The 10,829-nt window shown below is 36.1% G+C and overlaps 2 protein-coding genes across 2 annotated transcripts; both read right to left on the bottom strand.

Moving 5' to 3' along the window:
* Nucleotides 1-21: 21 nt before the first annotated feature.
* On the bottom strand, nucleotides 22-562 carry LOC110038537. Its single transcript, XM_020743405.1, has 2 exons — nucleotides 551-562; nucleotides 22-458 (listed from the first exon to the last, which is right to left on the bottom strand). The coding sequence occupies exons 1-2, from the start codon at nucleotides 560-562 to the stop codon at nucleotides 39-41; spliced, it is 432 nt and encodes a 143-aa protein (XP_020599064.1). The 3' UTR covers nucleotides 22-38.
* Nucleotides 563-789: 227 nt separating this feature from the next.
* LOC110038538 lies at nucleotides 790-3,998 on the bottom strand. Its single transcript, XM_020743406.1, has 7 exons — nucleotides 3,702-3,998; nucleotides 3,546-3,632; nucleotides 3,255-3,470; nucleotides 2,523-2,687; nucleotides 2,369-2,422; nucleotides 2,133-2,279; nucleotides 790-1,301 (listed from the first exon to the last, which is right to left on the bottom strand). Exons 1-7 carry the CDS (start codon nucleotides 3,939-3,941, stop codon nucleotides 924-926), a joined length of 1,287 nt encoding a protein of 428 aa, XP_020599065.1. The 5' UTR covers nucleotides 3,942-3,998; the 3' UTR covers nucleotides 790-923.
* Nucleotides 3,999-10,829: the final 6,831 nt, after the last annotated feature.

A 10,829-nucleotide genomic window follows, 5' to 3' on the forward strand; every position in this document is an offset into this window, starting at 1 on the left:
CAACCCCCGACCAAAAAAAAAAAAAAATGGAGTCATCCTCAAGGACATTTCATGTTCCTTCCAGGCCCCCCATAATAAAAATAATTTCCCCACACACCACTGAATCCTCCTTGTATATCATAGCAACCGGGGTGGTCGGCGAGCAGCCGGAGTCCGGCGACCGGAACAAGGCTGTTATCCCAATCAACAAGCTGAAGATTTCTAAAGTAGGAAGCTTTTCCAAAGCCCTGCTGAGAAAAATGGCCGCTTCCCATTTCCGTTGATGTGTGGAAGCCAGAGGGCTGAGTGTTCACTATCTCTCCGCCAAATTGAACCATGCTTGCATGATCTGCAAGGTGGCTGAAGAGGACTGATGGCCAGTAGCCCACAAGCTGGCCTGATCCCAATTCTAGCCACCAGTTCCCATGATTTGGGTCCTGCACATTTGTGGAGCTCTTGAAATTAATCAAAATTTGAATCTGAAAATGATTTTCTCTGATGAAATCATTTTTGGATTATTTTATTATTAGATTTTTCTCTTCTATTGAAATAACTAGACAAATTTTGATACTAGATTTATCATTCATTAGTCTTATTTCTTGATTCCAATGTGTTTATTTGTAGGGGAATTTACATGCATACCACCCAATTCCTATTGCCCAATTCCTATTTATTTACAAATCTAACATTTAAATTTTACTTTTTGACATTTATATATGCCACCGAAATATTTCATATCATATAAAAAATAATCACTTTCAATTTTAAAAGGTAAAATGCCACTCTAATCTGAATGTAAACCATAGAGAAAAAAATCAAAAGGAATCCCAATCGTATACACATTCTCTTCTTCACTATACCTCACACCAAATATACACAATTCTTCAAAACCCCTGCTGAAGTCCCAACACTCGACCAAAAAAAAAAAAAATGGAGTCATATCCTCAAGGACATTTCATGTTCCTTCCAGGCCCCCCATAATAAAAATAATTTCCCCACACACCACTGAATCCTCCTTGTATATCATAGCAACCGGGGTGGTCGGCGAGCAGCCGGAGTCCGGCGACCGGAACAAGGCTGTTATCCCAATCAACAAGCTGAAGATTTCTAAAGTAGGAAGCTTTTCCAAAGCCCTGCTGAGAAAAATGGCCGCTTCCCATTTCCGTTGATGTGTGGAAGCCAGAGGGCTGAGTGTTCACTATCTCTCCGCCAAATTGAACCATGCTTGCATGATCTGCAAGGTGGCTGAAGAGGACTGATGGCCAGTAGCCCACAAGCTGGCCTGATCCCAATTCTAGCCACCAGTTCCCATGATTTGGGTCCTGCACATTTGTGGAGCTCTTGAAATTAATCAAAATTTGAATCTGAAAATGATTTTCTCTGATGAAATCATTTTTGGATTATTTTATTATTAGATTTTTCTCTTCTATTGAAATAACTAGACAAATTTTGATACTAGATTTATCATTCATTAGTCTTATTTCTTGATTCCAATGTGTTTATTTGTAGGGGAATTTACATGCATACCACCCAATTCCTATTTATTTACAGATCTAACATTTAAATTTCACTTTTTGACATTTATATATGCCACCCAAATCTTTCATATCATTTAAAAAATAATCACTTTCAATTTTAAAAGGTAAAATACATATTTGCATTAATTTTATCGAGCTCGAGCTGAAGCCTACGAGTTCGAGTTGGCTAGTGAGCCGGCTTACTTAGTATAAAAAAGAGAAAATGATAATAATTTAAACTTATTTTATAATAAATTCAAAATAGAATGGACAATTAGGGGGATAAATAATAAGAAATCACCTAATATATAATAAAAAATATTATTTTTGTAACATATTTAATAAGTTAAAGATAAGTTTTGAAATTTAATATATTTTTAGTATATTTTTTGTTAATATTTGTTTTTAAACGAGCCTGTTCACGAGCTAACGAGTCTAATCAGGGCTCGCTTGAGCTTGGCTTGTTCGCTCCTCAAACAATATATATATATATATATATATATAAAGCTAATATAAATATTAAACTATGTGTTAGATAGGTATATACATAGGAATTGTGTGGTATGTTTGCAAATTTCCCTAAAATTTATTGCAAAATCAGGTAAGAAAATCATAGTCATAAATGATGTTAATTACCTTCCAGATAAGAATGCTAATGTCAAATTGACCCCCACCATAAGTTGACGCAGGCTGAATGGCAGCTCCAATTGCTATCCTATTATTAGTCTGGATGAAGCCCGAGCACAAAAGATTGTAGCATCCTGTAGCTTGATATGCATCCGTCTAAACATTTATCAAACACCACATTAACATACATAAATTTACATCAATATCCATACTTTATTAATTTATATTTCTGATTTCATACTTACTGTCCAGTAAGTGAAGAACCTCGGATAACTATCTCCATATAATTCTGGGCTGACCTGAAACAAATTTTTGCCATCTTGTACTGTAATTATAATTTTCTTTTTCAGAACAAAAAATTATAAGCAGGATATTTATGCAATTTTGATTTTCCTGAACCTGCCATCCTGCTTCAATGGTGTTGAGATCTTCTCCGAATGATCCGGAGATGACCCAAATTTGTGATAAGCTGAATTCTAATGAGCTTTTAACCGTAGGAGTCCATACATTTAAGCTGGCTTTTGCTCCATAGTACTCCTCTCCAGATACATATCCAACCGCATGCTGCAGTATTGAAAATGTTCAGAAAGCTCAGAATTTCTAGGTTGAAGTGAACTTCAGAATTGTCTGATTGACCATACTTTTTGCAGTTATACCAAACAGGAAAATGGTGTAATTGAATTATAAAGTGAGTGGCTGGTCCTATGATTTCAGATAGCTCAGACAGAATTATCTGTGAGAGTTTCTTTATTGCAGGAAGTGGCCCTCATCTTATTATGGAGCCAAACTTCAAGAAATTAATTGCTTCATTTAATATTATTATTTATAATCTAAATTAATAAAACAAAGATAATTATTAGAAAGTTCATCACTAAAAATCTTAGTTATAAAATAAAACTTCTGATTGCACCAAAGCATGCTCTTCTATGAACAAAATTTATGCCTTGTTCATATTCCCCCTCATGCCAATAATACCACTCAAAAGGATCCACATAAAATTGAGTACCACACCCTTCACTCGGGAGAATCAAACCCCAGAGCAGAGCGGGCTTACAACTGACAAGCAAATGCCTGACCAACTGATCTGAGTACGCGATGCAATTCAGCATTTATATATTTATATATAAAAACCTCATGGCCACTGCTATCTGAATCTCTCCTGAATCTTGAAACAGTCTTCCTCCCAAACCAGCGAACAGAACTTGCTCTCAATAAATCTTCTTCCCTGGTTCTTCGAATCGGAACAGTTTCTTCCGGGCAGAACTCTCCTGCATTCCTCCATAACTGGAACCTTTCTTCCATCAAATTTGTGTCCCTGGAATTATCTCTCGGCCTTTCAGGCGAATCCTACATACACAAATCTCTCAATTCCTCTACTTCATGCATAAAAATTCAATCTTTTGGATGAAAAAACAATTTTACCAATGGCTTCTGTCCTTTGAGGAGAGGATGATCAAAAGCAGGCTGTAAATTTGTTGGCACACAGTCTATAATATCACCATCAGGACTCTGAAAATTAACATCAAAACTCAGTCTTTTGAAAAAAAAAGATGAATTTGGCTTCAGAGAGTATAATACCTGAATTGTTTGCACTGAAGGCTTATTAAGCCTTCTTAGATGAGCTTTTATCTTCCTATACTTCCTGAGCTGAAGTGTTGTCGTATTCACCTCAGCAGAACAGAAAGCACAACTCATAGAAGTGAGAAGGAGAAGACAAAGGGATATGGCAATAATCGAAGCAGAATTCCAGCTACAAGAAGCCATTTTTCTGAAAATTTGAGCCCATTTCTCTGCTTGTCTTCTTCTTAACTGTATCATAGGACCTCTCTATTTATTTTCCTGGTCAGCTTCAAAATAACATGGCCATTGACTCTGACAAGCATTGATATATAGAAAATTATACAGGGACCATTCATTATTATAATTAATCGAAGAGTTCCCTTTTATGATGAAATCATGAGTTTTATTGGTAGAAGAGGAAAGGAAGGCTTGCATGCCATACAGTACGGGTTACAAAGACTACAGCTTTATCTTTTTCTTCTCATTTTTTTCATTTTTTGTGTAGGGCATTATGTGAGCATGCCCTTCTGTTCTACCATATTATATTATTCCTTTCTTTAGGCCAGGGAGGAATTATTTTATTTGATTCTGTCTCTAACGCACACTATCTCCTCTTATGCTTTTCTTTTTGCTGTTTACTTTCACTGCCCTCAAAAAATTCTGTTTCTCTAAGTGTTTAATGGTGTTTTTTTGTTTGATTAATGAGTTATATATATATATATATATATATATATAATTCAATCAATACAAAGATAGAATGATATGCAAGCTGAACCATAAAATAACTGCATTTCATATGGGAATGGCTTCCCCTTTGAGCAAGTAAAATAATTAATCCATTATTTGTGTTCTTAGTCATTATGTAGTATTAAAAAAACAGAACACCCTTTCCAAATTTAGTTGAAAAGTTGGGATTTGATTATTGTATCTATTAATAATTTTTGTAGAAAAACAATTCCAATAAAAAGTCTAATGAAAATTTTTGTAAACTATCACAATCTGGTTAATCTTGTAGTAAATAGCTCATTCACATAAAAAATAGTAATAAAGAAAATAACAATAAATTTAAAATAAATAGATATGTGGAAGTCATCTATAAAGTGAACTTATAAATTTATTATCTCAAACACACATTAAATTGAGGACATGTGGCTTGTGTATGTTGCATGTCTCCATTTAGTGGCCTTTGAACTTCTTTTAGTCTATGAGTTCAAGAACAAGATATTTCTATATCATAATTTTACAAAATCAATGTTGTCATTAAATCAAGTATGAATGCCAAAAAAAGCTCAATGTTCGCAAACCACTAATATTCAACGTGTTGTCCATATTGATCAGCTAACTTAATTCCCCAAAGTAGCCTTTTATTATGGGTCTAGCATCACTAGTATCAAAATCATTTTATTAAAAAAAACATGTTTCTTGATTCAAAAAATAATCTCGTGGTTAGCAAATTTTTATTGATGTAGAAGAACTTACATGAGGATTGCTGAACAAAACATTAAAGTCAAGAAGATGGATGTTTAGATGGTTCAAAAAATAAATTCGTGGTTAGGCGAGATTGCCATTAGTGTAGAAGATGCTTATGTGAAGATTATTGATAAAAGCATTAAGGGAAAGAAGATGGATGTCTATGGTTTGGCTATGAACTATTTTCATCCTAACAACCAATATGTTAAAAGAAGATGATCATGTTGAAGGCATATAATATAGGTCATTGACCATGTGTTTGTTTTGACCAAATCAAAGTTTATCTTGCCATAAATGGCTTATGGATGTAAGCTATGTGTTTTTCCACCCTACTTAGGGGCTGTTTAGGGCAACTTATAGGCGCGGGCGACGTTTTGAAAACGCTGCCACGCCGTTTGGTTCGTGGTTCAGGAAGCTTATTGAGAAAAACTGTTTTCGTTTCCTTAATAGACGGGGCCGCAGGATTGACCCTGGAACCCTGGACTTGAATCCTCGATCGACAGGTTACTTCCTCCCGCGCACTTCTACTGCATGTATCCTCCCTCACTCGATCTCTCTTACCCTAGGCCGATCGATCACAGTATCATCCCTCGCCTCTCGCTCGTATGTTGATCATTACACTCTTGCCCTAAGTAACATCCCTCGCCTCCAGTTGGATTGCTTGTTGTTGAGTTGGTTCACTTCTGATTGGAACATCTATAATGCTATGTTTTCTATATTTTTTGTGGGACTTTTTGGTTGCAATGGATGATCTCCCTGCTTCGTTATGGAATTTTTCAGTTGCAAAGGGTTTTTTTCTTTAGGAATTTTTTGGTTGTAATGGGTTATCTATAATGCAGTGTTTTCTATATTCTTTGTGGATTATGTTGGGATATTTTGTGATTTTGGAATAATTTTGAGGTTAATTGGGTGAATGAGGCTTTGCACAATTCTCCTTTTCGAAAGGCTGTTTAGGGTTGCTCTGATGATACATTTGATTTGGTTGGAGGATGTGTTAGAGGCTGTGTGTGATGTCTTTGTTGGTGGCCTTGGGTGTGTGTTGTGCACGGGCTTAGGTCTGCGGGTTGGTGGTGACATGTGTGTGGGTGTGTGGGAGTGTCTGTGTGTGATGTGCTTGTTTGTGGCATGTGAATGTGTGTGTGTTGGTGATGGCGGGGGTTGTGTTGGTGGCATGTGGAGGCTTGTTGGGGCATGTGTGTGTGTGTGATGTGTTTGTTGATGACGTGTGAGTGTGTGCGATTGTGTGTGTGTTGGTTGTGTTAGAGGCTATGATGGTGGCCGTGGGTGACGTGGGTTGGTGGTAACATGTAAGTGCGTGTATGTGTGATGTTCTTGTTGGTGGCACTTGGGTGAGTGTGTGTAATTTATATACATTTTATCTTATTTTAGTACACTTGGGTGTGTGTATCTTCTCTTTACTATTGAGTGTTGTTGATGGTGCTTGGGTGTTGATGTTGGTGGCTGGACTTGGGTGTGTGTCTCCTTTTCGTAAGGTCCAAGTCTCTACACTTGGGTGTGGTTGCTGGTGCTTGGGTGTTGATGTTGGTGACTGGATGTGGGTGTGTGTGTCTCCTTTCCTTATTGTTGGGTGTTGTTGCTGGTGCTTGGGTGTTGGTGTTGGTGGCTAGACCTGTGTGTGTGTGTCTCCTCTCTCTATTGTTGAGTGTTGTTACTAGTGCTTGGGTGTTGGTGGCCGGACCTCAGTGTGTGTGTGTCTCCTCTCTCTACTTTGCGTGTTGTTCGTGGTGCTTAGTTGTTGGTGTTTATGGCTAGACCTGGGTGCGTGTCTCATCTCTCTACTATTGAGTGTGTTGTTGGTGGTGCTTGGTTGTGAATGTTGGTGGCTGGACCTGGGTGTGTGTGTGTCTCCACCCTCTACTATTGGGTGTTGTTGCTAGTGCTGGGTGTTGGTGTTCGTGGTTGGACCTGGGTGTGTGTGCCTCCTCTCTCTACTTTGGGTGTTGTTACTGGTGCTCCGGTGTTAGTGTTGTTGGCTAGACTTACGTGTTTGCGTCTCCTCTCTCAACTGTTGGGAGTTGTGTTGGTCTTGGGTGTTGATGTTAGTGGTTCGACTGTGTGTGTGTCTCATCTTTCTACAGTTGGGTGCTGTTGCTGGTGCATAGGTGTTGGTGTTGGTGATTGAACCTGGGTGTGTGTGTCTCATTTCTCTACTATTAGGTGTTGATGGTGCTTGGGTGTTGCTATTGGTGGTTGGTCTTGGGAGTGTGTGTTTCCTTTCCATACGGTTGGGCGTTGTTGCTAGTGCTTGGGTGTTGGTGTTGGTGGCTGGATTTAGGTATGTGTGTCTCCTCTCTCTACTGTTGGGTGTAGTTGCTGGTGCTTAGGTGTTGGTGGTGTTGGTGGACCTGGGTGTGTGGGCCTCTCTCTACTGTTGGGTGTTTTTCCATTTTTTGTTTATATGTGTTTTCATGATTTATTATTATTTTTTTGTTGGTTTGGTCTCTCTTTTTCTTGTATTTTTTTCATGTCTTTATTTTACTTTCGTTATCATTATATTTCATTATGCATTTCTATTATTAGTTTCATTATGGTTAAGACTACAGAAGTGGCTTCATCAACAATATGGGATAAAGAAGTAACAAACATATTCTACAACATATGTATTAAAGAGATTGAGCTTGCAAATAGACCCACCCATACTTTAACAAAAAAAGGGTGACAAAATATTTGGAAGAGGTTCCAGGAAATGACAGGAAGGGAGTGTGATAGGCTAAAATTCTAGAACAAGTGAGACCAATTAAAAAATGATTGGAAGCTATGGAATAAATTGAAACGGGAATCCACAAGATTAGGTTGCGATCCTATCAAGAGGACCATTGATGCTTCAGAAGAGTGGTGGACTGAGAAGTTTAGGTAATAATTATACCCCTAAATGCTTGTATTTCCCCTTGTTATCGATGTTATTCCATTTTAAGTAGTGCTAGTATTCTATCGTGGATTGAACTCCATGCATGAAATCGTCTTTCATTGGTGACAAAAGGGTCTATGAGATGCTAGAAGGACATGCACAAGGTTCAATAATATATTCTGCATGTTAGTACCCATTTTTTTGGATCACCTCAATGAACTTCATAACAATCATAGGCTCCACGATTCCTCTAGAATGACTACAAGGGAGATTTTAGTAATAACACTCTACATTCTAGCATAGAATGAATCATTGAGAGGAGCGACAACGCATTTCCGACATTCCTCTGAGACAATCAGCTGGTATTTCTCCATGGGTCTAGAAGCACTAGTCAGTTTAGCAACATAGATAATTAGACTGGAGGATCCGTCATTCGACATGACTCCTGCAAAAATTGCTAATGACCCCACGGTTTATGCCATTCTTCAAGGTAAATTTAATTCACGCATTACATTCACATCTGATTCTAATTAGTTTGTTGGCAATAACATCTTTAACTATTTTAATAGAATTGTATTGGTGCCATTGACAATACCTACATTGATGCACGACTTCTTAACCCTGAAAAGATCATGTACATTGATCGGTGTAGATAACCCACACAAAATGTGATTGTCGTATGTGATATGCTTCACATTTGTAATGGCTGGATGAGAAGAGAGAGCACATGATAGTTGACTTTTTGCTTATGCAACAAAAAATAATAGACATCACTTCCCTCACCCGTCTCCAGTTTCATTCATTTATATACCACATTAGAATTTTTTATCAAATGTTACTAATAATGATTTTCCGAGTAGGTAAATATTATTTGGGCTATGCTAGATATTCCTTATAGAGAGGGTATCTGAAGCCATTTCTAGATACCAAATACCACATCCTGAATTTTGAGAGATCAAACAGTGTTGCCCGTGGAAGAAAAAATATGTTTAAGAAACGTCACTTCTCCCTACAAAAAACATTTAGGGCATGGGAGAAAAAATGGGTCATCCTACATGATATACCAACGTACCCATTTTCTAAACAAGTATATATTGTGGTGGTCACATGTCACTCTACAACTATATTCGAAGGCATTAATCTCGGTTGGATCCAAACTTCAGTATGATTGACAACGATCAGATGTAGGTCCTGCTTAAAGCATTTAAATTTCATGTCGTATAGTCTACACCACCGGTAGAGAGGGAGTTACCGGATCTTGAAAACCAGGATGACAAAGGTGCAGTGAAAATGACAGATTTGAGAGAGCGGATCACAGATGCTATCGTTGGATGCTGACAATCGTTTCATCTTTAATTTCTAGACTCTATTTTTTATGTCTGTTTTATCATTGTTACTTTTAATTTTAGATTATTTACATGTTTGAAAAAGTTTATCATCAATTGTTTTCCTATTTTTTACTTTTGTGGGTTTGTGAGGTGGACGATGAGACGTTTGACCTTCTAGATTCTTCGGATGACCTGTCAATCACTGTTGGTTGGTGTCATATGTGAAATCCTAACGAAGGCAACCAAATTCTCTTGTATTTTTGACGATGTTCTTTTCGGAGATCTTCTGGATATATATATATATATATATATATATATATATAACCATATTTGTTTTGTTGTTTTGGAATATTTTATTATTGAATACTTCAATTATAGGTATAAACTTACTTTCAAAGGACCAGAACCTTTCTATCCCTTGATTTTTTATATTATATTCAAGAACTTAAATCTTGAGCTTCATAATTGATAGTCTTAGTCATCTCTTTTGCATATTACTGTATTTACATTTACAAGAAGTCTGTCAACACAAGCTAGTTGGGAAAAAACATTTTAAATTTAAGGTCTGTTTGGGGCAGTTGCAGCTTATTGAATAATCTGCTGATAAGCTAGGTGCGGTGACTATTAAAATTTTTATTTTTTTTTGAAAAGTTAAAACGCTGCCAGAAAGCTGTCACCACACCTACTGCGGTGTGAAAACACTGTTTTCAACATTTTCAAAACGTATAAGTTGTCAAAGCATAGTTTACCCAAACAGATCAGATACATTTTCAAAATGTCACCACACTATATAAGCTCCATATTATATTTAATTTTTCATAAACAAGTGTTGTCAATAAAAAATACTAAAAATGCCAATTAAATTTTTTTACCAAATAATTAATAATTGTTATTTTTTAATGTGATATCTATTTTTTTGTCACACCTTTTATTGTGATGTAAAAGGCCATTTAACAAATTTCTCTATTTTAATATACTTAAAGTCTATGTGAGCTCTATAGGTAAAATAAGTGACAAGCAAGGGGTTCCTTATAAAATATATTCTTAACTTTAGATCCAAGTGTACCTTCAGTGCCATATGCATAAGTTTAACCAATATGATACATATGACAAAGACCAAAGGAATAGAATATCTTGAATTTCTTATTTTTAATTTTTTGCAGGCCATTATAATACATTATTTTGATTATCTCTTATATTTTTTTAGGACTTATTTGATTGACTTTTTATTTTTTTTAGTGCTATGAGTGAATTGTTTGAAATTCATATAACTTATGAGTTACGACGAGCATCTCTTTATATAATTTATTTTAATATAAAATTTACTAAGTTTTTAATAAATTAAAATTAATTTAGGAAAAAAAGCTTCTTGAAATTTAAACTCATTTGAAGCACTTTAAGCACTTTGATTAAATAAAATATAGTTTTTATATTTCTTGGATGAGATACATAACAAAGTTTGTTAGTGATCGAAACCGT

Source organism: Phalaenopsis equestris, unplaced genomic scaffold, assembly GCF_001263595.1.
Source record: "Phalaenopsis equestris unplaced genomic scaffold, ASM126359v1 Scaffold233045, whole genome shotgun sequence".
Classification (NCBI taxonomy): Eukaryota; Viridiplantae; Streptophyta; class Magnoliopsida; order Asparagales; family Orchidaceae; genus Phalaenopsis; species Phalaenopsis equestris.